The following is a 27,735-nucleotide window of genomic DNA, read 5'->3' as shown; positions in this document are numbered from 1 at the left end:
GGACAGGTAAGTGTCCAATTAAAAGTCAGCAGCTGCAGTATTTGTAGCTGCTGACTTTTAATTTTTTTAATTTTTTTTTTTTAATGGGCCCTCCTCTTTAACCCCTTCCCTGCCAGTGACATTTACACAGTAATCAGTGCATTTTAATAGCACCAATTGCTGTATAAATGCCAATGGTCCCAAAATAATGTCAAGTGTCCGATCTGTCCGTTGCAATGTCGCAGTCGCGATAAAAATAGCCGCAGATAGCCGCCATAAATAATAAAAATGCTATAAATCTATCCCCTATTTTGTAGACGCGATAACTTTTGTGCAAACCAATCAATATATGGTGATCAAATACACCAAAAGAAAGCTCTATTTGTGGGGGGGGGGGGACCGTCAGTTTTGTTTGGGTACAACCCGACCGCGCAATTGTCAAAGCGACGCAGTGCCGTATCGCAAAAAAACGGCTTGGTCAGGAAGGGGGTAAATCCTTCTGGGGCTGAAGTGGTTAACCTTACTGGTATGATCTCCTCTCACTGGGGAAACCACTCCATTATGTACATGGATACAAAAACCATTTCTTTGTATGGCGGGTAAGGGCAGGAATGCCTGAATGTTTTTTACTGCTATCTCCACCAACATCCACCCCCTCAAGCCCAAACAAAAAAAGTTGATGTTATCCGCTCACCTCAGCCAATCAGAGGCAGCTTGGGATTCGGAGAATCCCAAGCTGCCTATGAATGCCTGAGCAGCGCCTTCAGTCCGACTCAACTTTGTTCTGGGAGTGGGAAGGGAAGTTCCCATCCCACTCGTAGAACACAGAGCTGTATACTGTATGTGTTGAGGCTACATAGTTTATACAACGCGCCCAGTAAGCGCACCTGGTATAAAATCATTTGTTTGTGCCAGCTTGGCCTAAACAAACTAGTTAAAAGTAACAAAAGATGGAGATCAGCTTTAAAATGAACCTGTCACATCCCCTTGCATTGAATGTCAGAAATATTTGTGCAAACTGAAGAAAATGCCGCTGTTTTTTTTTAATAGATTAATTCCTGTATCATCAGCTCCATCTAGTGGACATAATGTGGTATCGTTTTCTGAAATAACGCAATGATAAAATATACCGCATTTAGGCCACTAGATGAAGCTGATATGGGAATTACTCTATTAGGAAAAATAAGAGAAAATGACGATCAGCTTGTACAAATGCTTTGGACATTTAGCCAATGAATGCTTTAGAAATAGACTGTAGTATTTATCTTTAAAAACACGGTTCAGATTTACATGTTCAGTGTGTGCCATGCCAATGCCATCTTCCACAATGTGCTCTCCCCCTTCAATCTGCTGAACGATGCCCGTCAGCTTGCGGGAATACTCCGAGATCTCTTCAGTGAAGCTCCTTATGCAATGTGCCATATCCAAGATGGAGGCACGAATCTGGCTGGCTTCTGACTCCAGAACAGCATGCTATAGGGAATTAAAGAGAAGTTCTGTTGAGCGAGGTTCTAAAACAGACAGTGCTCAGGCAGAAACCAGACAGAGTAGAAAAACACACAAGCAAGTGAGTAAGTGAGGAAAACACTAAAACTGGCCAAAGACTGATTGAGCTGGGCAGGAACTGGACGAATTTCGATCCATCTATGGGCAGGCCGATTGTACTGAAGTCCATGTATCAGCTGACTTCAGTACAACCAGCCTGTCAGGGGTTTTTTTTTTGTACACTTACTTCTGCCGGCTGATCACTCTATTCTGATGGCTGGGAAACCTCCTGCTGTCAGAATAGCAGAAGAAGGGATTCTCCCATCAATACTGACTGTACTAAACTTGCATTATGTATGGCCTGCTTTACCCTTTTCTTTAATAGGAGCTCTTAACACTTAGGGCTAGTTCCCACCACATGCAGCCCAGTGTGGTTTTTTTTTTCCTGCATCAAAAACGCATGGAAAGTAGGTTATATGGCTTTCAATGGCATAGTTCACACCAGTGCTTGCATTTGCAGTGCGTTCCAGAAAAAAAAGTAGAACATGCTGCATTTTTTACTACACTGGAATGCTGTAAAACGCATAAAAAATGCACATCTTCTTATTTAAGGTTAAGAAAAAAAAAAAAAGGAGGGGGAAAAAAAAAACAAAAAACACAACACACACTGGAACACATCAAAATCCCGCATGCAGAAAAGCATCTGGAATGCATCTGCATATGACTGCATTTCTATGGTGGGAACTGGCCCTTAAAGTAGAGCTCAAGTCAAAACTTATTTTGCTTCAGATAAAGTGGGGAAATGTTAGTGGTAACTTAGTGAAGTTTCCCGCTCTTCCTTTCTCCAGACACACAACAGGCTGTAAATGGAAATCTCCCAACTGGAAAGAAAAAAAAAAAAAAAAAAAAAAAAATATCTCTCCTCTTCTCGGGTCCCTCTTTAGCTCTCCTGGTCGCTCCCGCCTGTCGAGTGCCCCCTCAGCAAGCAGCAGCTCTGTGTGTCCATTCAGACACAGAGCTGCCGTTCCGCTCCGCCTTTCTCCTGATTGGCTAACTGACTTTGATTGACATCCATGGGAGCCAATGGCGCCGTTGCTGTGTCTCAGCCAATCAGGAGGAGAGTCCCGGACATCGCTGGGCAGAGATGGGGCCCAGGTAAGTATTAGGGGGGCTGCTGGACACAGAAGGCTTTTTATCTTAAAGCATAGAATGCATTAAGATAACAAACCTTTAGCCTTTACAACTCCTTTAAGGCTCCATTTACACTTACGCGACTCCAAAGTCACGCAATTGCTAGTGCGACTTTGGAGCATGACTTTGAGACCTGCTTTACACTCTCTGGACCCAAGTCGCACCAAAGCGGAGCAGGCACCTTTTCAAAATGCTGCGACTTTACCCACTTTGTGACCACGCTATAGCTGAATGACGGCTACAGTGCGGCCAGCTAGTTCCGAGACGATGTCGTATGATGGCGTCCCATGATTGTGCCTGCAGCAGGCCCACTGCTGGGTACGGACGGTGCGCTCTGCGATCAATGTCTGGGAGGACACTGCTGATCACAATTTGAGATAAAGAGCCAATCAGCAGCTCTTTACGACGTGATCAGATGTGCCCAATCATAGCTGATCACGGATTTAAACAGAAGCCGGATATCGGCACCCCTTACCTCATGCTGACAGCATGAGAGAAGAGAGCCGATAACCGGCTTCTATAAAAGGAATATGTACACTGATAATCAGGGCAGTCCCAACAGTGCTGCCAAGAGAAAACTCACCCTAGTTCTACCGCTGTATAATGCAATTAGTGTGCAGAGTGATCGGTGCTCTGGCTAATTGAGTTCACAGTGAGTCCTTAACAAGCACAAGCCGGCAACTCGACAACTTCTCTATAGAAAACTTTATTGTAGCATCATCCAAAATGCTGATGCGTTTCGGCCTAAGCCTTCGTCATAGCATGAATATATGACATTATATATTAGTGAGAGGGGCTGTATTTATCACATCACATTGATTACAAATGAAAATAATCAAAACCTGGGTCAGATTAACACATATGACAGGGGATTTAAACAGCAAACACAAGATGTTAACCATTAAAGTCCCACTGATGCAACAGTGGAAAAATTGTCTTTTAAATCAGAGTACAAAATAAAGAATACATTTCAAAGACTTATTTCAAAAAAAGGCTAACATCCATCCCGTTACTTATACCAAACAGCATCCTGGTATATAACGTGTGTATCCACCACACCTCCCGTTGGAGCAGGGTGTGATGGGTGTCCACCCCTCCCCCCTCTTGTAGATTTTTTTTTTTCCTTTCTCTTTGGTCTAGAACAAATTAAACAGTGTCTAGGTTACCTCCATGCAGTGGGGGCCCTTCTATTAGAAAAGCTGTACCCCTGCTGCAAAATGTCATATAATGCTTTATCCACATACGAAATAGGAAGACATTGATTAACAATTAATGTCATTTGTTTATACTGTCTAGAATAAGTTGAAATAAGTCTTTGAAATTTATTTTGTACTGCGATTTAAAAGACAAAAAATTTTCCACTGTTGCATCAGTGGGACTTTAATGGTTAACATCTTGTGTTTGCTGTTTAAACCCCCTGTCATTTGTGATCATCTTAATTTGTAATCAATGTGATGACATTTTAATTAAGCTAAATACCACCCCTCTCACTTTAGGAGGGTTGTTTCTTTATAGATACCCATTTTTAATGTCATATATTCATGCTATGATGAAGGCTTAGGCCAAAACGCATCAGAATTTTGGATGATGTTACTGCTATGATGCTACAATAACGTTTTCTATGGAGAAGCTGTCGAGTTGCCAGCTTGTACTTGTCAAGTGCTGCCAATCAGTGCCTCCTACCAGTGCCTCCTCATCAGTGAAGGAGAAAAATTACCTGTTTGCAAAATTTTCTAACAAACTATGGAAAGATTTTTTTTTTTTTTTTCTTTCAAAATTTTGTTTAGCAAAAAATAAACCCAGTAGTGATTAAATACAACCAAAAGAAAGCTCTATTTGTGTTTTAAAAAAATGATAAGAATAAAGGAAGAAAGACACCTAAATTATAAAGTATCACATTAACCCAACTCCTAAACTAAGCTCTACCTCTCAACTAACCTTGTTCTCTATTAACCTGACTCCCCCCACCCCTCCCCCGTTTATAAATACAACATTATCGAGATCTCTTTTCATGACATTGTGCATCCCAATTATCAAGGTCTATGGCCATCTTTACCCCTCCTCTTGCAGGCAGCCGATACTGAGACTCAGCTTGGCAATTTTACAAAAAATTGACACTTTTTGCCAGTCACTTTACACACTGGTGTTGATTTACTAATACTGGAGAGTGCAAAATTTTGTGCAGTTCTGCATGGCAGCCAATCAGCTTCTAACTACAGTTGTTCGATTAAGCTTTGGCAATAAAACCTTAAAGTTGATTGGTTTCTATGCAGCGCTGCACCAGATTTTGCACTCTCCAGTTTTAGTAAATTTCCCCCAGTGTGTATTCTCCCTGGAAGAAGTGATAATATTACCTTGTGTCCTTGGTGTTTTCCATACTCCTTGCACACACAGCACATGAGGGGGCTGGTCTGGCAGCCATTATCTAAGCACACAAACTCAATGGCATGGACTTGGTGTTGAGAGCAGAGAGTTTTCTCATACGGTTTGTCGGCTAAAGGGACCCGCCGGTGTTTGGCCAGGGTCTTTGTAGAATGGGTGTGTAGGGCACAGTCTGCACACAGGTGAGTGGCGCATACAGTGCAGTATACCGATGCCACATGGGCTTCATCTTCATCACAGCGGACTATACTCTGCAAAATAAACAAGATTATGATAGAATGTTTGATAAATCTGGGCGCAATAATGTCTGCTCTCTGGACTACGCGTTAAAAAAAAGACATGCATGATGGGTAAATATTTAAAATTTGAAAAAGTTTATACAAACAAAACTGAGATTTTAATTTTTAATAGATGCTAGACAGTTAAACCACCCAATGATTTTTAAAGTGGTTGCAAACCTCCAACGTGAAACATGAACAAAGCATATCCCTCTATAGCAGGTATATGCAATTAGCGGACCTCCAGCTGTTGCAGAACTACAAGTCCCATAAGGCATAGCAAGACTCTGACAGCCACAAGCATGACACCCAGAGACAGAGGCATGATGGGACTTGTAGTTTTGCAACAGCTGGAGGTCCGCTAATTGCATATCCCTGCTCTATAGCAGGAGAAATTAATTAAAATTCACAAAAGGTGCAATCAGTAAAATTTTCTTCCAACTGAGGTCCGAAGCTCCTATTTGTTCTGTGACTGAGATCCTTCACATCACAAACCCCCTTTTACATTGCACTCTCCTCTTTACATCAGTGTCATCAGTCTTCCCCTTCACATCAACATCCCCCATTGGTGCGGTATACTTACCTTGCCCCCATGATCCTGCGATGTCTCCCCGCTGTGTCTGTGGGCTGTGTCCTCCGTGTGCCTCTCTGTGCCGTGCTCCGTTCCCTGCGAGCATCACGACGCACAGGGGAGGAGCATTGCAGCAAATTAAAAAAATAGAGCATTCATAATACATACAGTACAGTATAATCTTACAGATTACATTACTGTATGAAATTATTTCATAACCCTTTTGTCCCTAGTGCTTTGTCCAATGCCCTGCATGCAGTTTTATATTATATATACTGTTCTTTCTGCCTGGAAATTTGAGATTGTCCATAGCAACCAAAAAGTGTCCCTTTACGTCAAAAGCAGTTTTAGACCAGCTAGAAAACATCGATAGTAAATTAGAACACTTGCAAAATTGAGCGATAGTGAATCGTGGGGAAATGCATATTATTATTTTTTATAGTTATTTATTATATTATAATTTATGATTTTTTGTTTCAAACACTATCATACCCGGGATATCTACTAGACTCTTGTTTGGACAGATTCAAGTTTGTTATTGCTAAGAATTACAGGCCTACAATATAAAACGTCAAATTTCTATGCAAAACAATTGTACCGCTTTGAGACGCAAAAATCTGACATAATCATACCGCCAGGGAGGTCAACTTCATAGTAGCGCGTCTTTATATCAGTCCCCCTTTACATCACATTGCTCCTTTTTACGTTACAGTCCCCCTTTACATCACAGTCTCCACCTCTATATTGCAGTCCCTCCTTTTACATCATACACCACAGCGCCCCCCCCCCCCCCCCCATTTACATCGCAGCCCCCTCATTTAGATTAACAGCCCACCTCTTGGTCTGGGCAGAGCTGTTGTTCGGACCGCAGGCCACTATTTAGTGACGCCTGCTCTATATAGTATGTACTTGTCCCAATTAGGAGCACCAAGTGTTCTGTTTGCTGCTTCCTTCCTCAGCCACCAGCATGAATCATTTTTTGCAAGTTTTCCTGACACTAAGAAAAAAAATAAAAATAAAAATGTAACCTCCAGCTGATTGTTGACAGCCTTAGCTCTGTTCCTGTAAGCTGTATGGAGGGGAAGGGGGGGGGGGGGGGTGTCCCTTCCCTCTAATCAGCTCTCAGAGCTCTCCCCACCGAGCCCTGCAGAGTGCTAGCTCTCCATCCCCTTTTTTCTGGAACCTCAAGCAAGCTGTATAAATTATGGACTATGAACAGATGTAGAGAATAGAAGACTGCAGATGAACAGGTACAACTTATGTAGAAGGATTTGTTTCATTTCAATGTATCACCTGAGGCCAGTCACTTTGCTGGGTATGTGTGAGGGTTTACAACCACTTCAAATCTCTCATATTCTAATCAGCGAGATCTCTGCCCTTGACTTTCTATGTACAGTATGCACACATGCTGTGCCCATTATGGTTATGGAGAACACAACTAATGAGCTTGGAGCACACAAGGTGGGACTGAGTTTTCAAAGCTCCTAGTTCAGGAATTAGAACAAGGAGATTTGAAGACTTATCTGGGGCAGACTTAGCCTACCGGGTTCTGTCTATAACTGGAATATCACTTTTGGTTAGATCAATGCTTTAACCCTGGCAAGGTCCATCTTTAACACATTTGTTAAAGTGGAACCAAACTCTCCTGTCCTTTAGAGACATAGAAGCTTCCATCTTAGCCTTGGTTTCTTCTGCAGTCACCATGGTGATCAGTTATGACACCAGCCACTTAAAGGAGGAAGTAAACCCTGTGGGTTTTACTTCCTCCTTTGCTCGCTGCAAAGCCTGCAAATGAAAAACATAATGGGCTAGTAAGCATTGCATACTAGCCCATTATGTGCCACTTGCCTGCAAAAAAATCCAGCGATGTCCCCTGTGTAGGCAGCGTCCATCTTCTGGCCCCTCTTCCTTCTGGGCCGTGGACTCCAGCTCTGTGATTCGCCGAAGCCGTGTGACCTCACTCCCGCGTATGCGCACAGGAACCGCGATTAACGGCACAGGCTAGGGAAGAAATAGCACTTAGTTTTGTTTCTTCCCCGCGCATGTGCCGTTGGAATTTTCAGCGGACTACAAGTAAAATATCTCCTAAACGGCGCACGTTTAGGAGATATTTCCACTACCTATAGGTAAGCCTTATTCTAGGCTTACCTATAGGTAGAAGTCCAAAAAGTGGGTTTACACCCACTTTAATGGCTTTACCATTCAGTTGAGAGCACAAGCAACTGTGACCGTTATTCACGGAATGCCATGAGTATAACCCATTTTGGAAAACAAATCATTGGCAATAATTCCACTTTAAGAAGAGAGTCAATCACCTGGATTTGCTCATTCTAACAAAATGTCACAAATTTTAATTTGGTAATATTTAGGGATGCACCGAATGGGTTTTTTGGTGCCGAAACCGAAAATAAACCTTCCTTGAGCCCGAAAACCGAAACCAATACCGAAACCGAAAATGACTGTTTTTAAAAAATATTTTTATACAGGAGATGGTCAGAGACTGCGGACGTGGTACAGAAGATCAATGCAGCCTACCAGTCAGTTGTAGCAGCCCGTCTGTGCCCGTCTGCAGCCGCCAGTGCCCATGTTCCGCAGCCTGCCAGTGCCCGTCATGTACAGCCCGCCAGTGCCCATGTTCCGCAGCCCGCCAGTGCCCATCATGTGCAGCCTGCCAGTGCCCATCATGTGCAGCCTGCCAGTGCCCATCATGTGCAGCCTCCCCAGTGCCCATCATGTGCAGCCTCCCCAGTGTCTGGTAATGCCATGTCACACTGTGTGTCAGATCTGAATCGCCGTGTAGCCAGTTTCATCCCGGTACGCCCCTCAGAGTCTCCCCTCCCTCCTCCTCCTACTTCTGTCCTACACATACTCCCCAGTGCCTGGTAATGAATGTCACGCTCACACGCTGCGTGTCAGAGCTGGATCTGAATCGCCGTGCAGCCGATGTCCCGCCTCCTATGACACACGGCACAATGATTCCTAGCATTGGATCAGAGTGCCGTCTATCTCAAGAGGCGGTCTAGAAAGTGGGACATCGTTACATCGGCTGCATGGCGATTCAGATCTCTGACACACAGCGTGTGAGTGTGACATTCATTACCAGGCACTGGGGAGGATGTGTAGGACAGGAGACAGAGGAGGAGGAGGGAGGAAAGACAGAGGCGCACGGGATGAAACATGTGCGGCACCCGGCGGGATGGCCCCGCCCCTTTTTTCGGCGCCAGTATCGGCAAGAATTCTCTTTCGGCTTTTTGCCGAAAGGACCATTTTCGGACGATATGTTTCAGTGGCCGAAATTTCGGTGCATCCCTAGTAATATTTGAAAATGAAGAACAAAAAGACAAACCAACAACTGTAATGGTCTCTCTCCTTACCACACATGGCTTGTCCGTGCAAGATACACAAACCAGCTCAATACTACATCTCTTACTGAACAGGATTTATTCAACCATCTGTAGCAGAATCATTATGCCACTTTAGAAGAGCTGGTTTAGTTTGTCTGCCTCTTGTATGACTATGGAAAAGCATCTGTTAATACTTTTCTATTCAAATTAGCCTCTACTCAGTCCATCTAGATAAATGATCTCCAAACTGTGGCCCTCTGTATGTCTTTATCAGGCCCTTGGGGCTCTATTACTCCCACTGATCCTAGGCACTATTCCTCCCACTGGCACCAACGATGGGGCACCAGTCCTCCCACTGGCGCCAACGATGGGGCACCATTCCTCCCACTGGCGTCAACGATGGGGCACCATTCCTCCCACTGGCGCCAACGATGGGGCACCATTCCTCCCACTGGCGCCAACGATGGGGCACCATTCCTCCCACTGGCGCCAACGATGGGGCACCATTCCTCCCACTGGCGCCAACGATGGGGCACCATTCCTCCCACTGGCCCCAACGATGGGGCACCATTCCTCCCACTGGCCCCAACGATGGGGCACCATTCCTCCCACTGGCCCCAACGATGGGGCACCATTCCTCCCACTGGCCCCAATGATGGGGCACCATTCCTCCCACTGGCCCCAATGATGGGGCACCATTCCTCCCACTGGCCCAATGATGGGGCACCATTCCTCCCACTGGCCCAATGATGGGGCACCATTCCTCCCACTGACACCACCTAACCTCAGGCATTAAGTCATATTTTTTGACTACCCATGACTTCCAGGCCTGAGGCATAGTTACTCCCACTGGCCACAGTCTGGTCCCTCTACAGTCTTAATGGACAGTAAACTGGCCTTTTGTTTAGAAAATTTGGATACCTCTGATCTAGATGGTCAGTAAATGTTAGGTGCAATGAACTATATTGCTACAATATTTACCAAAAGACGAATATGGTCTATAGGAATAGTCAAGCCTGACAAAATGTGAATTCCCCTTTTATAAATGAACTTTGACGGTAAACCACAAAACTGACATTTGTATTTCTAAAGTACTACCGTGTTACTGTATATAATAATAATAATAATAATAATAATAATAATCACCACATCTTATTGCAGGAAAAAAATAAAAGCCATAAAAAAACCACATTTGACAGGAATGTACCTCTCCGGATCCTCCTATAGACTCCTCTGAAGAACTGCACTGCCCACTGGCCCCATTCTGTAGCCGCTCAAGAAGCTCCAATAAAGCAAAATTTTTCTTTAGACCCCATACTCCAGAGTCTCCTGTTTATGATCAAACAAGATATAAATTACATTAAATACAACAAATGTATTCCCTCTAAATAAAGCCAATTAAAAAACCTCAGAATAGTAATGCAAACCACTCAGTTTAGGATAAAAAAAAAAAAAAGAAAAAAAAAAAAGGAAGATATATAATATAACAGCTTACCTGTAAAATCCTTTTCTTGGAGTACATCACGGGTCACAGAGCACCATAGTGATAACTATATGGTTATAGGCCACCTTTAGTTGAATGGACACTGGTATAACTAAAAAGGAAACAGGAATACCCCTCCCTATATAACCCCCTCCCATACCGGGAGTACCTCAGTTTTTGTAGCAAAGCAATATATACACATATCCCAATAAGAGGGGAGGGACCTCTGTGTTCCATGATGTACTCCAAGAAAAGGATTTTACAGGTAAGCGGTTATAAAAATCCTATTTTCTTTATCGTACATCACAGGACACAGAGCACCATAGTAATAACTATGTGACACAAAGCAAATAGCCAACGTGCATTTTTGCCAGCACACCATGGATCAGCAAAAAGTTGTCCAAGAAGGTTTTTAATGGAAAGTTACATCACAAAAGAGGTGCAACGTTTCGGGGCCGCGCAGGACCCCTTCATCAGGCAAGTGCTTCCAGAACACAACTGGTAATCGCTGCAGCACCCATTATTTATGTGCCATCTGAACGGGAACGTGTGCGATTGGAATATCGAATTGACAAAGCAAATAGCCGCCGCCAGGCGTGAGGACCTATACTGCTGCCTGCAGCACACTGTCATCCTGCCATCTTACATCCATTTGATAGAATCTCGTGAATGTATGTACTGACGACCAAGTAGCAGCTTTGCAAACCTGAGCCACAGAGACTTGGCGATGCACTGCCCATGAAGCACTGACTGCCCCGGTAGAGTGCACTTTAATCTTAAAGGGAGGAACCTTTCTTTTCCAGCCATAAGCCTGACTAATCACCTGACGAATCCACTTAGCAACAGTAGATTTCGATGCTGCCAGACCCTTTGTAGGGCCTTCCGGCAACACAAACAAGACATCAGTTTTCCGTATCTGAGCAGTCGCTTTCAGATAGGCTTTAATTGCTCTCACTACAGAGAGAATGTAATAATTTTTCTTCTGCAGAACGAGGTTCTGGGAAAAAAGGAAGGTAAGGAAACATCTTGATCCAGATGAAAACCAGACACTACCTTTGGCAAAAAGGTTGGGTGCGGACGCAGCACAACCTTATCCTTGTGAATGATTAAGTATGGCTCTTTACAGGAGAAAGCAGCCAATTCTGATACTCTTCTTGCCGAGGTTATCGCAACTAGGAATACCAATTTCTTTGTCAAAAGGATCAAAGGAATATTCTGTATAGGTTCAAAGGGTTGTCTTAGCAACACCAACAAAACCAGACTCAAATCCCATGGGCACAAGGGTATTCTAAATGGCAGAGTTATCCGAGTTACCCATTGTATGAATGCCTGGACTAAAGAGTGCGAAGCAAGCGACCTTTGGAAAAACACTGCCAAGGCCAAAATCTGACCCTTGACTGTACTCAAAGCCAGCTTCATTTCTACTCCTAATTGTAGAAAGGCCAGAATTCTTTCAATGACATACTTACGAGGATGCCAACCCTTGGTTTCACACCAAGTGACATAGGCCTTCCAGACCCTGTAATAAATGGTCCTGGAGGCCGGCTTTCTGGCATTAATCAGGGTGGTTACTACCAAACCTGAAAGCCCCCGATTATTTAGAATGTGGGCTTCAATAGTCACACTGTTAAATTTAGCGTTTGTATGGCAGGATGGAATACCGGTCCCTGCGACAGCAGGTCCGGACGAGTTGGAAGAGTCAAAGACTCCCCTACTGCCATTCTCACGATCCCTGCATACCAGGGTCTTCTGGGCCACGCTGGGCCCACTAGGATTACCGGCTTCCCTTCTTCCCTGATTCTGTGAAGCAGCCATGGTAGCATCTGAACTGGAGGGAATGCATAAATCAATGAAAACCGATTCCACGGGATCACTAACGCATCTACTCCGAGTGCAAGTGGATCCTTTGTTCTTGCCACAAAGTTGTCTAACCTCTTGTTGAACCTGGATGCCAATAGATCTACGTCCGGCGTACCCCATCTTTGGCATATGGCCAAAAAGACATCGGGATATTCTCCCGGCAACAACTGTTGACGGCTCAGAAAATCTGCCTGCCAATTTTCCATTCCTGGAATGTAAACTGCAGATAGGCAAGGAACATGTTTCTCTGCCCAAGACAGAATATGGTCCACCTCCCTGGAAACTCTTGGAACTCTAGTTTGTACCCTAGGGCCACTACAGAAAGGACTCACTTGTCTTGGATTTCCTCTTGCCAATTTCTGAAAACCACTGCAGTCTTCCCCCGCACTCGATCGAGCGAGGGCACCCCTTCACAAGGAAGCCTTGGGACTCCGTTTTGTGGACTTCTGAATCCAGGGCTTTTTGTAGCCCTGTGTCTGGTTATGAGGCTTATCCTTTGCCCCTGATGGTGGGGACCGTCGAGACTGCCTGGAGGCTGTTGCCCCAGACATCTAAGGAGAAGGTTACAACCTTTCTCCATGTAAATGGAAACCCAGCCAAGAGCTTCTTGCATAGTAACTCGGCTGACCAGCTGTTTAGCCACAGAATCCTGCGCATATGAATCAACATGAGTGCAAGGCGAGACGCCTGGTGGATAAAATCCTTGATAGCGTCCACTGCAAAGTATAGGGCCCTAGATAGCTCAGCTAAACCTTGGGCCTCTTCAGTTTGAGCAAGAACTTATTTATTTTTTAAAAACCTGCTTGAATTCATCCCGAAGGGATTGACAGATGCCTATTGCTGCCACTGCAGGTTGTACTACCGCACCAGCTACAGCAAATGAGGCCTTAAAGCGGGGGTCCACCTATCAATTTTTTTTTTTTTTTGTTCATTCACAAACTTTTCTTCTCAGCATTACATACTCACATATTGTGTGTAATATGTCCTCCTGTGTCAGATTTCGTCGGAAAGAATAACTTATATTATTCACTGCAGGCGGTTTCCATCTTCATTGTGTTGAAGCCCGCAAGCATTTATTTCCTGGATGTGGTGAATGCTGTGCTCCCAGCATTAACCGCTCGTTCCCGCACATGCTCAGTGGCATCCTGGGAAGCCTGAGACTAGCTCCCAGGAGACTGTGCGGAGTCCGGGAGAGGCTAGAAACACGCCTACTCCCACAGGAGGAGAACCAGGAAGTGCAAAGAAGAATAGAAAAATAAAAGGTAATTACGACGATTTAAATTTTTTTAAACGGCATGTCAGCATCTAGGCAAGGAAGAGAATACATACAGATATTGTTCAAAATTTGGGTGGAACCCCGCTTTAAGTAAATTCCAATTTCTTATCAGCTGGATCACTAAATATTTGTACATTGTCCACTTGGACAAGTTAAACTCCTGTTCACAGAGGAGATAGCCGCATCTACTGCTGGCAAATCCCATCTCTTTGAGAACTTTTTCTTCATAGGATAAAGAATTGAAAATCTTAGGAGGAGAAAACTGCTTATCTGGGTGATCCCAATCAGCATAAATCAGTTGCTCCAGTAATGGGTGCATAGGGAAAGTATGAGAACCCTGTGGGGGTTTTAGCAAACCCAAGGAGGGGAAGGAAACATCCTCCACCTCTGCAGGAGGCAACTTATATCCAGAATGAACCAATTCCGTAAGGGATTGGATTAGCAATTTCTGCGATTGCAAAATTGAGAACGGAGGATTCAGCTACTGAAGAACCTAAGAGGAGTCACCTGAACCTCCTTCTCTCAAAGATACCCCAATAACATCTGCCCATTGTTGCTCCAATAGTGGAAGGTCAAGGGCAGGAGAAGGGGGGTCTGCTGCGTTTTCTCCCTCCTGGGAGGAAGACGCTAACATCTCGGCTATTTTCCCTTCCAAACCAACCATAACTAAAGCCAAATCATCCTTAGTGACGTATGCAGAGGCTGGGATGTTGGAGGTAGCCATCATGCCTGCGAGACAAAATGGCTCAGATTCGCCAGATGCTCCAGGTCTTTCAGGGAAGGATGGAACTGCGGGTGTGCGACTAGGAGCTCAGGCTCTGACCGTGGCAACTTTGCACTCTCCCCTGATGAATTACCCCTCCTGGGGGAAGACCTAGTCCTAAGCACAAAAAAAAAAAGCAGAGGTACTAAAAAAAGCTTTAGTCTAGCAATTACATAACAGTAAAACGTGCCCCTTAAAAATGCCTTTATCCACACACCCATACAGCCTATATACCACTTGTATGCTCTGTGTCCCTCTGTCAGCCAAATGGACACTTCGAGTGTAAAGCTTTTAAGCAGTGAGCGTTGTTCTCCACGTGCACACCCACGGACCACTCCCTTTAAAAGAAAAAAAAAAAAAAAAAAAAAAAAAAAAGGATCCCTTTCCCGCTCTCTGCGCAGAGATAGCCGGCCCTGTAGTGAGGGCGGATCGAGGGGGTGGGGTGGAAGAGGGGGGGTCTTCAGCAAGGGGTTCCCCTGATGGTGGATGGTCCCCCCGAACCCTTACTGATGGCTGACAGAGCAGGAGAAATAGCAATGCTGCTGCAGGAAGCCTTTGCCGACACTTGAGCACATCACAGGGGAAGCATGGAATGCTGGAAGCCAGGTATGTAGCTTTTACACCCTAGTGGCAAAACACAGGCAAGGCATCACATATTCACACCAGAAAGATCAAGTGAAATAATAAATATATATATATATATATATATATATATATATATATATATATATATATATACACACACACACACACACACACACACACAGTGTATATATATATATATATATATATATATATATATATATATATATATATATATATATATTTTTTTTTTTTTTTTTTTTTTTTTTTGGCATACTGTGTGAATGAGAATTCATAAAAACACACAGTGTGGTTTTCTCAAATGTGACTGCAAAAGGATTTTTATTCTTCCCATCCTGATAATGGGGGTCAACAATACAGGGAGGGGCAACCTCTCCAACAGGAACGTGCACAGCAAAAAATTGATTTTTTAGTAGAATGTGGTAGGATAAGAACCTCCGTCCGATGCTTGTACCCCTTTTGTGGGGATTCAATACACTTCCTGTCCCAGTGACTCAAGGCCAATGTAGTGTTAAAAGCCTAACAGAGGTTCTAACCCTTCACAGCTTATCCAAAAGTAAAACCGTTTGGGCTAGAATGCTATGATAATTTATGTTACCATTATATACAGAGATAAACCTTACCTAGCTCAGTGACCTGCCGGTCAAAGGGGCAGCGTATGGCTCTTCCATGCAGTGGCAGGCGTGTCAGGCAGTCATGGCAGACCGTATGGCCGCACAGCAACAAGCGTGGAACTTTGTCCCCTTGTAGTGTGAACACATCTTCACAGACACCACATTCCAGAACCTAAATATAACAAAAGTACTATCAGAGGCGAGGAGGCCTTGTAGTTCCTATGAAGGATAAGGAGCATAAGAAAAGCTAAAAAGAGATGAAAGATAACCCGGGGGGGGGGGGATAACACAGGCATCCTAGACAAGGAATAGAAGTGTTGGTGCTCATTCACATAAGCGGCCAGGGGTGGCAAAAGTAAGGAGATTTAAAGTTGATAATCATTCTGGTATTAACCTATATATAGGTAACATACATATTATTGGAATCTGTGTAGGCAATAGCACAAAGTGCCTAGTGTCACATGTTATAGGTTAATACCAGCATGATTATCAACATTAAATCTCCTACATGTAAAAATCATCATTTTTTTGCTAGAAAAAAAAAAAAAACAACAACATAGAACCCCCAAACATTATATATGTTTTTTAGCAAAGACCCTAGAGAATACAATGGCGGTCATTGCAACTTTTTATCTCGCATGGTATTTGTGCAGCAATTTTTCTAACATTTTTTTTTTTTGAACTTGTTTTGTACTTTAAAAAACAAAAAAACAAAAACAAAAACCAGTAAAGTTAGCCCAATTTTTTTGCATAATGTGAAAGATGAAATTAAGCTGAGTAAATAGATACCTAACATGTCACACTTCAAAATTGCACACGCTCGTGGAATGGCGCCAAACTTCGGTACTTAACTTCGAGTCCCCTTTCGCCACCCGTAAGAACAGCCGCTATGATCGTCCTTATGGTGTAGGGAATCAGCGGCTGAAAAATCAGATATCTGAATGATGCCTGTAGCTGCAGACATCATTCAGATATCACTGCTCAAAGTCAAGGATGTCATTTGACGTACGGCGGGAAGGAAGTGGTTAAAGTGGTTAGAAACCTCAGATATGAAATATGAACAAAGCATATCCCTCTATAGTGTGTAAACCAAACTGTCATTTCTGTCTGCAGCTTTGTTCCTTTGCGGTCAGCATAAATCACTTCTGACAAGTTTTACGGACACCAAGAGAAAAATGGTGACAGGGGAGGGACCTCCAGCTGATTGACAGCCTCAGCTCTGTTTCTGTGCGGAGGGGGGGGGGGTGTCTCTTCCCTCCAATCAGTTCTCAGGCTAGGTTCACACATATGCCAATTGGATGTGGATTGAACTGCATTTAATTCGCATGACATGTGAAAGAAAATTGCTGTTCACATATGTCCAGGGCAGACAGAGTCCGAATTTAAAGTGTACTGAAAAAAAAAAAAAAAAAAAAAAAAAGTCCAATCAGTTTTCTGAGCAGTGTGTGGTCCGGCTCAGGTGCGAATTCAGGCCCACTGACCTCTATGGGAACGCTTCTGAATCGCATGCAATTCAGTTGTGATCAGGATAAAATCCCAACCTGATCTGAAATGCTGAACAACTACTTTGTCAATTAGCTGTGAGAACGGAGCCTCAACTCGTACCAAACACGTGTGAATCCAGCCTCAGCGTTCTCACTGATCACTGCCGAACGCGACTTCATCTCTCCGCATCTTTTTTTCTGAACTCTCAGACAAGCTTATAAATTCAGCACTTTGAACAGATGTAGAGAAGAGAGAGCTGCAGATATACAGATACAACTTACAGTATGTAGGAGGATTTGTTTCATTTCAGTCCCTTCACTGGGTATATGTGAGGATTTACAGCTACTTTAAAAGCAGAGCTAAACCCTCCTACAGTCAAGGATTGGTGCTGCACATTTGATGATTTGACAGTTCAGTTTAGAGTAGAAGCAAATGTGACAGTTATCATTCACGGAACGGCCCAGATGGAACTCGTTTTGAAAAACAGTTAAATTGGTTAAAGTGGAACTAAAGCCATTGATTTAACGGTTTCAAAATACAGTTACATTCCCGGAATCCTGGGATTGCCAACTGTCACATATGCTTGTGCTATCAACCAAACCGTCAAATGACTGGTGTCACAAGTTCCACTTTAGACGTTTTGGCTGCATTCGTTTTTTGTTTTTTTTTTCCACCCGGTTATCTGTCCGGTAAGTCTGTTAATTCAAGGCCTTGTTCACACCATGGTGCAGAGAAGTCAGGTTTTTCTGCATGCGTTCAAGGGCCCAAAAAAAGAAAAAAAAATATTTTTTATATAAATATATAAAAAATATATATATCTCTATGTGCCCTGTTCACACCACAACACTGGTATCATGTGCGGATTTCTTTTCTGCATGGGGAAAAAATTGACCCAACACCAACATCGGTGTGAATAGGGTACATAACTGACACTCATGGAAACTGATGAAGGTTTTCATGCGTGTCAGTTATGTGCCCTATTCACACCACTGTTAATGTCAGGTCAGTTTTCATGCACATATGGTGTGAACGAGCCCTTAAGAGCCGGTTCACACAGGGGCGACTTGTCAGGGGACCTAGCCGCCTGACAAGTCGCCTCCCGTTCTGTACTATGGAACCGTTCTAATAGGAGCGACGCAAGTCGCTCCAACTTAGAAAAAGGTTCCTGTACTACTTTTGGGGCGACTTCAGGCGACTTGCATTGACTTCTATACAGAAGTCGTTTTGCAAGTCGCCGCGGAAGTCGTTTGCAGGTCGCCTCGCTGAGGCGACCTGCAAGTCGTGCCGCCCCTGTGTGAACCGGGGCTAAAACTTCCTTTAACAGACGGGGCTGTGCAGGCAAAGTAGCAGTTAGAGGCTTTGGATAAACCATTTCCCACACAAAGTGCGTCTAGCTGAGATCACCACAATTCTGTGACTAGCCGCAGCCACCGCTGACTTGCCAATAAAGTGTTTTGGCTGCAGCTAGTCACTGACAGGGCAAAAAACAGCTGCAGGAATCGGCAGATTTCTGCTGATGTCATTCGTAGCGGGACAAATCACCCATCAAAATGTAGCCTGAAAGGAATAGACTGCTGTAACTGCTTATAGGGCATTAGCTGGAGTTTGGCTTCAGTTTGTTAGTATATCTAGAACTGCTAGTCCATCTAACATTCCCCTCCCCCCAGACTGACAATGCTACTGTCCAAAGCTGCCCCCTGTGCTCCTTTCATCCAGAGTGGAGGCACTCCTTATACAGGAGATGTGAGGGGAAAAGCCCAAAAAAAGAAAAGAACGAATGCAGCCACCACATCTAACAATTGGTAAGCTGCAATATATTACATCTTTGATTTTGGGTTTAATACCACCTCAATGTAATATGAGGATCTATAGTACCTTGAAAAAAAGTCTTCACACCCCTTGAAATTTTCCACATTTTGTCATGTTACAACCAAAAACGTAAATGTATTTTATTGGGATTTTATGTGATAGACCAACACAAAGTGGCACATAATTGTGACGTAGAAGGAAAATGATAAATGGTTTTCAAAATGTTTTACAAATAAATATGTGAAAAGTGTGGCGTGCATTTGTATTCAGCCCCCCGGAGTCAATACTTTGTAGAACCACATTTCTCTGCAATTACAGCTGGACCTTCTAACACATGAATATGCTTTGATCTAAACCATTCCATTGTAGCTCTGGCTGTATGTTTAGGGTCATTGTCCTGCTGGAAGGTGAACCTCAGCCCCAGTCTCAAGTCTTTTGCAGACTCTAATGCCGCGTACACACGATCGAACTTTCTGGCATACTTGGTCCAGCAGACTTTCCGACTGACTTTTCCGCCAGATGCGCCGGACTTAAAAACGGACAGACTTGCCCACACACGACCGGACTTTACGGCGGGCTAGGTCCGCCCGTCTTTCCGACGGACTTTCAGAATGAACGGACTTGCCCACACACGGACAAGTCTGTTCATTTTGAACATGATTCAGCTACGACGGGACTAGAAAAGGAAGTCAATCTTGCCGCTTTTATCGGCAAGATTGACACCTTGCGAGCCCCGTCGCAGGTCATACCAGGCCCTTAGGTCTGGTATGGATTATAAAGGGAAACCCCTATGCCGAAAAAACGGCGTGGGGTCCCCCCTAAAATCCATACCAGACCCCGATCCGAGCATGCAGCCCGGCCGGTCAGGAAAGGGGGTGGGGACGAGCGAGCGCCCCCCCCCTCCTGAATCGTACCAGGCTGCATGCCCTCAACATGGGGGGTGGGTGCTTTGGGGGAGGGGGAGCCCTGCGGGGCCCCCCCACCCCAAAGCACTTTGTTCCCATGTTGATGAGGACAAGGGCCTCTTCCCGACAACCCTGGGCGTTGGTTGTCGGGGTCTGCGGGCGGGGGGCTTATCGGAATCCGGGAGCCCCCTATAATAAGAGGGCCCCCAGATCCCGGCCCCCCACCCTATGTGAATGAGTATGGGGTACATGGTACCCCTACCCATTCACCTAGGGAAAAAGTGTCAATAATAAAAACACACTACACAGGTTTTTAAAATAATTAAACAGCTCCGGGGGGTCTTCTTCCGGCTTCGGGGGTCCCTCTGGTTCCTCTTCTCCCGGCGTCCAGTTGGTTCTTCTCCGCTCTCTCTGGCCTCTTCTCCCGGTGTTCCAGTTCTTCCTATAAGCCCCCCGCCTGCAGACCCCGACAACCAATGGCCAGGGTTGTCGGGAAGAGGCCCTTGTCCTCATCAACATGGGGACAAGGTGCTTTGGGGTGGGGGGGCCCCGCAGGGCCCCCCCTCCCTCAAAGTACCCAACCCCCATGTTGAGGGTATGCGGCCTGGTATGGTTCAGCCTGGTATGGTCCACCCCCTTTCCTGACCGGCCGGGCTGTGTGCTCGGATCGGGGTCTGGTATAGATTTTAGGGGGGACCCCACGCGGTTTTTTTGGCGTAGGGGTTTCCCTTTAAAATCCATACCAGACCTAAGGGCCTGGTATGCCCCGTGCTCACCGCAATAGGAAAATTTGTTTTTCCTATTGCAGCGAGCGCGAAATGCAATACCCTGCCCTTGCGTCGTATCTGGTCCATTGGACCAGCATACAGACGAGCAGGCTTTCCGTCAGAAACTGAGTCCAACGGAAAGATTTAAAACGTGTTTCAAATCTAGGTCCGGCGGACTTTTGGGAAAAGGTCCGCCGGAGCCTACACACGGTCGGATTGTGTGTCCGCCGGAAAGTCCGCGGCATAACAGGTTTTCTTCTAATATTGCCCTGTATTTGGCTCCATCCTTCTTCCCATCAACTCTGACCAGCTTCCCTGTCCCTGCTGAAGAAAAGCATCCCCACAACATGATGCTGCCACCACCATGTTTCACGGTGGGGGATGGTGTGTTCAGGGTGATGTTCAGTGTTCGTTTTCCGCCACACATAGAGTTTTCCTTTTAGGCCAAAAAGTTAAATTTTGGTCTCATCTGACCAGAGCACCTTCTTCCACATGTTTGCTGTGTCCCCCACATGGCTTCTCGCAAACAAGACTTCTAATGGCTTTCTTCCAACAATGGCTTTCTTCTTGCCACTCTTCCATAAAGGTCAGATTTGTGGAGTACACGACTTATAGTTGTCCTGTGGAGCTGTGGATCTCTGCAGCTCCTCCAGAGTTACCATGGGCCTCTTGGCTGCTTCCGATTAATGCTCTCCTTGCCCGGCCTGTCAGTTTAGGTGGACGGCCAGGTCTTGGTAGGTTTGCAGTTGTGCCATACTCTTTCCATTTTTGGATGATGGATTGAACAGTACTCTGTGAGATGTTCAAAGCTTGGGATATTTTTTTAATACCCTAACTCTGCTTTAAACTTCTTCACAACTTTATCCCTGACCTGTCCGGTGTGTTCCTTGGCCTTCGTGATGCTGTTTGCTCACTAAGGTTTTCTAACAAACCTCTGAGGGCTTCACAGAACAGCTGTATTTATACTGAGATTAAATTACACACAGTTGGACTCTATTTACTAATTAGGTGACTTCTGAAGGCAATTGGTTCCACTAGATTTTAGTTAGTGGTATCAGAGTAAAGGGGGGCTGAATTCAAATGCACGCCACACTTTTTTCCATATTTATTTGTAATAAAATGTTGAAAACCATTTATCATTTTCCTTCCACTTCACAATTATGTGCCACTTTGTGTTGGTCTATCCCAATAAAATACATTTACATTTTTGGTTGTAACATGACTGTAGGAGTGCGCAGACCCCATGGGTCTGCACCCAAAGCTCAAACACGTGTGTGCGTATATATGTATATATATAGGGTTGTCCCGATTCCACTTTTTTAGGACCGAGTACAAGTACCGATACTTTTTTTCAAGAACTCGCCGATACCGATTACCGATATTTTTTTTTTTTTAATGTCACGTGACAGTGTTTTTTTTTTTTTTTAAGCAATGCTTTCTTTTTTTTCAGGGGGGGGGGGGGGGGACGGTGTCTGTGTGTTGTTTTGTTTTTTTATTTACAATTTTTATTTTTTACAATAATTTTTTTTTATCCTTTATTGCAATATGTGTTTTTTTTTTTTTTTGGTTTTTTTTAATCAGCCCTGTTGGGGGGCTTTGGTGAGATATCAGGGGTCTTAACAGACCTTTGATATCTCCCCCTTGAGACAGAGAAAGAGACAGAGGATAGAGATTCCCCAGTCCCTTTCTCTGCAGCCTCAGCTGCACTGAGAATGAATGGAGAGAAGACAGCGGCTCCTCTCCATTCATAAACTGATACATCGTAATCACAGGAGATTACAATGTTTCAGTTATGTGAATGGACAGAGTCAGCTGACTCTCTCCATACACAAAGGAAGGGAGGAGGACAGCAGAACGGAGTGGGAGAGCGGAGAGGGGGGCAGAGAAGGAGAGGGGAACGGCGGAACGGCGGGGGAAGGGGAGAAGCTTGTAACTCCCCCACACGCCGATCACCGCTGACTTCCAGGTATCGGGGGAGGCATCGGGAGCATTTGCCCGAGTACAAGTACTCGGGCAAATGCTCGGTATTGGTGCCGATACCGATACAATCCTAATATATATATATATATATATATATATATATATATATATATATATATATCTATCTATCTCTCTATCTATCTCTCTATCTCTCAGTAGAGCAGTGGACGGTGTGAGTAGGGAAGAGATTGATGTCAGTAGTTTATTTTTATTATCATAACTCTTTTACAATTCTATTTAATAATATATTATTCTTAATTTTTTTTTTTTTTAATATATATATATATATATATATATATATATATATATATATATATATATATATATATATATACACACACACACACACACACAATTTTTTAGGAGCTCCATTGAGGAGCTTTGGTGAGATATCGGAGGTCTAGACAGACCCCTGATGTCTCACTTTTAGGACAGAGGTTCCCCAGTCCCTTCTTCTGCAGCCAAGCAGCAGGGGGAATCTGTGCAGTACAGAGTGATTAGGATGTGCCCAGGCACACCTGGCACACCCTGTGCACACGCCTATGAACATGACAAAATGTGGAACATTTCAAGGGGTATGAATACTTTTTCAGGGCACTGTATCTAAACCATCCAATCAGATGGACTGCTGCACTACACACTTATTGGAAGATCTAATGGAGATTGTACAATCAGATCCTTTATCACACAGTGGAGGAGATGGCAGAGCTGCCCACCATGACATGATGGAGCGATCATCACACACACACACAGTATGCACAATCCGGGGACTACAAGTCGCAGCCAGTCCTGTCCGCTCCCTCCAGCTGTGTGCTCGGTGTAGATGGAGGCAGTTGTATGGTTTGCAGTAATAAAAGTTGAGTGGATGGGGATGTAGGCGGAGCTCAGGCCCCGATCTACACAGGAGGATCGCCAACAACACATCGCACCGCCCGAGATCACACAATCCTCCCCGGAGGAGATCACCCCTCTCACCTTCACCGCTCCCCCCGGACCCGTCCGGCTGTGCCTGCTCATGCCCTCCATCCTCCCTGCAGAGCCGTGCCTATTCACAGCGGTAGCTGCAGCGACAGCCATATTGACAGGCCGGACACCACTTCCGTCAGCAGGGGGAGGCTACATCCTATGCCGAGACATCAAATTGCATTGTAATCACCATCTTGGAAAATGATTTGCAAATATAAATATTAACAATTATTAGTATATCCTCCAAAATATCTTACTTTAATAGTGTTCTCATATCAAATACAAGCCCAATTCTTTACCATTACCCCCCCCCCCTCAGTGGTTGAGTGGTTTCGTCCATGCTTTGCCAGTAGTAGCGCCTGTACCTTCGCACATTCACTTAAAGCCACAGTCGCTGTCACAGTGCCCCGGCGGCCATGTTTAGTGCTGGAAAACAAAAAACGTCACTGACATAGACTGCGCGTATACTTGTCTTCATAAGGGAAGGCTGAAATTAGATTTTTGTTTTATGGGATTGTTTATACTCAAAATTCTTATTACATTTACTTGGACCAGAGTTTGAATGTTTTCTAAAATTTTATAACAGTTTAAAGGATAGCTCCACCTTAGAGGAAAATATTATAGTATGTATAATTGTTACACAAGTCATATTGTAATTGAATGGTATTAAAAATGACCTTTCCTTTTCTATCTGCAGTCCTGTTATTTTTTGTAAAATTGATTGCGATATGGGATATGACAACCTGGAGGCATTCTGCACAAAGATGGTGTACAGAACTTTCCCTGCTTGTGTGATTTTCCCAGAAGTCTGACTACAAGTCACATATTAGGCATCCACTGCAATAGGAATTTCAAATTTGGTGAGACACTCCTCAGTGGTTCAAAGAGAACTATGGCCAAAGTGCTTTTGGCCATCCTTCTCTTGTGGGTTACAGAGAACTTGTGTTCTCTTGTGATTAAAGCCCGCTCTCATCTGACCTCACAGAGTTGCTCCAGTCTCTGGATGTATACCGACAATAAAAAAGGCTTCTGCTCCTTGAGGGCCTCGATGACGAAGCACGTCGGTCAGAGCTAGGATGTTGTTGTCACCATGCATGCTGAAATCATGCTCACAGCTGAGAACTCCAGCTGGAGACGGTTGGGCTATTAGATCAAGCTGTACATACTCGTGTCGGTGGAGACACCTCAATATGTGAGTGGCTTTGTTATCTTTTACCCCCTTGGCACTGGTCGCACGTGAGTATGTGGCCTCTCGGCGCCTGGTCCTTGGCACTGAGGGGCCGCATATTTGCATAAATTGGTGTGCATACGTGCATACAGCGAGTCGCGCTGCGCAATCAGAGTGGTCCCTGCTGTCTCTGGGACCCGTGTGTGTCCCAGCAGACAGCGCGGGGGGGACGGGAAGTGGCGTAGGGCGTGGGAGTCTACACCCGGAAGTGGGTGCAAATACCTGTATTAGACAGGTTCCTGCACCCCCCTGAAAGGTGCCAAATGTGACAGGGTGAGGGGGGGGGGGGAGGGTTCCAAAAAGCAGAGGTTCAATTTTTGTGTGAACCTCCACTTTAAATCAGGGTGCCAAGAGCATCCCTTAGGTCAGAGTCCCCGGAGTTCCCCCTTACATCAGTATGCAGAGTCCCCCCTTACAGTGTATGGAAACTCTGCAAGTTCAGATGTAAAAGGGGAGCTCTGTGGATTCAGGTTTAAAAGCGGAACTCCGTGGACGCTTGTGATTAACTTCATATGATTATAAATGTTATTTAATCACAAAATATATGTACTGCGTAGTATATGCTGTAAAAAAAAAAAAAAAAAAATGGCTAAAGTGTTCGGGTTTGACTTGAAGAAAAGGTGGCAACCCTACGCACCGCCCCAGTGTGAAAAGTCACACTTGAATGAATGGTAGGCGGTTTTTAGGTGCTTAGCAGAGGTTATTTCTGGCGCTAAAGTGCCAGAAAACCGCCCCAATGTGAAAGGGCTCTTAATATATGAAGACTGCCTGCTTGGGGTCCTGAACCCAGCAATTAAAGTGGTAGTAAACTCTGTATACCACTTGTATCTATAGGTAAGCCTATAATAAGGCTTACCTAAAAGGAACTGTGAATTTCTTCTAAACTTGCACCATTTAGGAGATTTTCAGAGTGCATGCAGCCGGTGACGCCACGGCGCATACCGTGCCGGACCTTCAGAGCCCGTGCTGTAAACGGCGGTTCACGCGCACATGTGCGGGAGTGAAGTCAATGCCCCCCCCGGCCACTCAAGTAGCCAGAATCCGTGAATCCAGAAGGAAGATGTCCGCCCTCTCAGCGGTGACAGAAGGGCTTTGTTCTAATGTAAGTTTCTCGTAAGGTGCTAGTATGCGATGCATTCTAGCACATTCTGACATTGCCTTGCAAGAAATTTTTTTTTTCACCAACTGCGGTTTACTACTGCTTTATTGCCTTTTTTAGTTACTGCACATGTGCGATAATTCAAATACGGTTGATGCTGTAATCTCAGAACATAGCCAAGGACACAATATCAGCAGGACAGAGGGCCATACATTATTCAATGACTGCATACAAACTGAAAGTGATTAGGTTTGCCCTCATATTTTATATTTTTTGGTAAATCTAAAGGAAACGTGTATAATGCATGGCCAGCCTTAGTGATTAGTACCATGAAATGCTTTATGAGGCAGTGCACACTGAGACTTGTAGTTCCACAGACATATACCGTAATACCATACCTCCCAACTTTTTGAGATGGGAATTAGGGACATCTATCAGCAAAAGTATGCAGGCATAGGATACACCCCTTGCCACGCCCCCTTAAAGGAGAATTGTACAAAAAAACAAGATTGGTTAAACCCTCAAGTGCTTTTTTTTACCACTAATATTGCTTTATATTGGCTTTTGGAATTTACAAATGCAGCAGTTTAGAAATCAAATGAAAGGTTTAGCGCTGGAAAACACCCTTTGATAGATAAAAAGTGCATTTAATATACATCTATATAGATCAGACCAAAATGAGGGACAAATGAGGAGGAATGAGGGACAGAGGGACATTGTTCCAAATCAGGGACAGTCCCTCGAAATCAGGGACAGTTAGGAGCTATGCGTAATACTAGTTTATTAGGCAATTCACACTGGGACTTGTAGGTCCACAGACGTTTATAATACTTTATTAGACAGTGCATAGTGAGTGTTGTAGTTCCACAGACATTCATAATACTTTATTAGACAGTGCATAGCGAGCGTTGTAGTTTCAGAGACATTCATAATACTTTATTAGACAGTGCATAGTGAGCGTTGTAGTTCCAGAGACATTCATAATACTTTATTAGACAGTGCATAGTGAGTGTTGTAGTTCCACAGACATTCATAATACTTTATTAGACAGTGCATAGTGAGCGTTGTAGTTCCAGAGACATTCATAATACTTTATTAGACAGTGCATAGTGAGCGTTGTAGTTCCAGAGACATTCATAATACTTTATTAGACAGTGCATAGTGAGCGTTGTAGTTTCAGAGACATTTATAATACTTTATTAGACAGTGCATAGTGAGTGTTGTAGTTCCAGAGACATTCATAATACTTTATTAGACAGTGCATAGTGAGTGTTGTAGTTTCAGAGACATTTATAATACTTTATTAGACAGTGCATAGTGAGTGTTGTAGTTCCAGAGACATTCATAATACTTTATTAGACAGTGCATAGTGAGCGTTGTAGTTTCAGAGACATTTATAATACTTTATTAGACAGTGCATAGTGAGTGTTGTAGTTCCACAGACATTCATAATACTTTATTAGACAGTGCATAGTGAGTGTTGTAGTTCCAGAGACATTCGTAATACTTTATTAGACAGTGCATAGTGAGCATTGTAGTTCCAGAGACATTCATAATACTTTATTAGACAGTGCATAGTGAGCGTTGTAGTTCCACAGACATTCATAATACTTTATTAGACAGTGCATAGTGAGTGTTGTAGTTCCAGAGACATTCATAATACTTTA

The 27,735-nt window shown here is 44.2% G+C and overlaps 1 protein-coding gene across 1 annotated transcript in view; it reads right to left on the bottom strand.

Annotated features, from left to right (window-relative positions):
• TRIM23 (tripartite motif containing 23) overlaps nucleotides 1-23,896 on the bottom strand; it is a gene marked incomplete in the record, with an annotated part of 42,227 nt that extends 18,331 nt beyond the window's left edge. The window contains 5 exon segments of the mRNA XM_073623555.1: nucleotides 1,270-1,452; nucleotides 5,010-5,288; nucleotides 10,438-10,559; nucleotides 15,839-16,001; nucleotides 23,751-23,896. Of these exon segments, the coding sequence (XP_073479656.1) occupies nucleotides 1,270-1,452; nucleotides 5,010-5,288; nucleotides 10,438-10,559; nucleotides 15,839-16,001; nucleotides 23,751-23,852 (849 nt within the window).
• Nucleotides 23,897-27,735: the final 3,839 nt, after the last annotated feature.

This window comes from Aquarana catesbeiana, linkage group LG01 (assembly GCF_042186555.1).
Source record: "Aquarana catesbeiana isolate 2022-GZ linkage group LG01, ASM4218655v1, whole genome shotgun sequence".
Classification (NCBI taxonomy): domain Eukaryota; kingdom Metazoa; phylum Chordata; class Amphibia; order Anura; family Ranidae; genus Aquarana; species Aquarana catesbeiana.
Note: the sequence above shows the minus strand (reverse complement) of the source record. Positions and strands in the feature narration are given on the sequence as shown.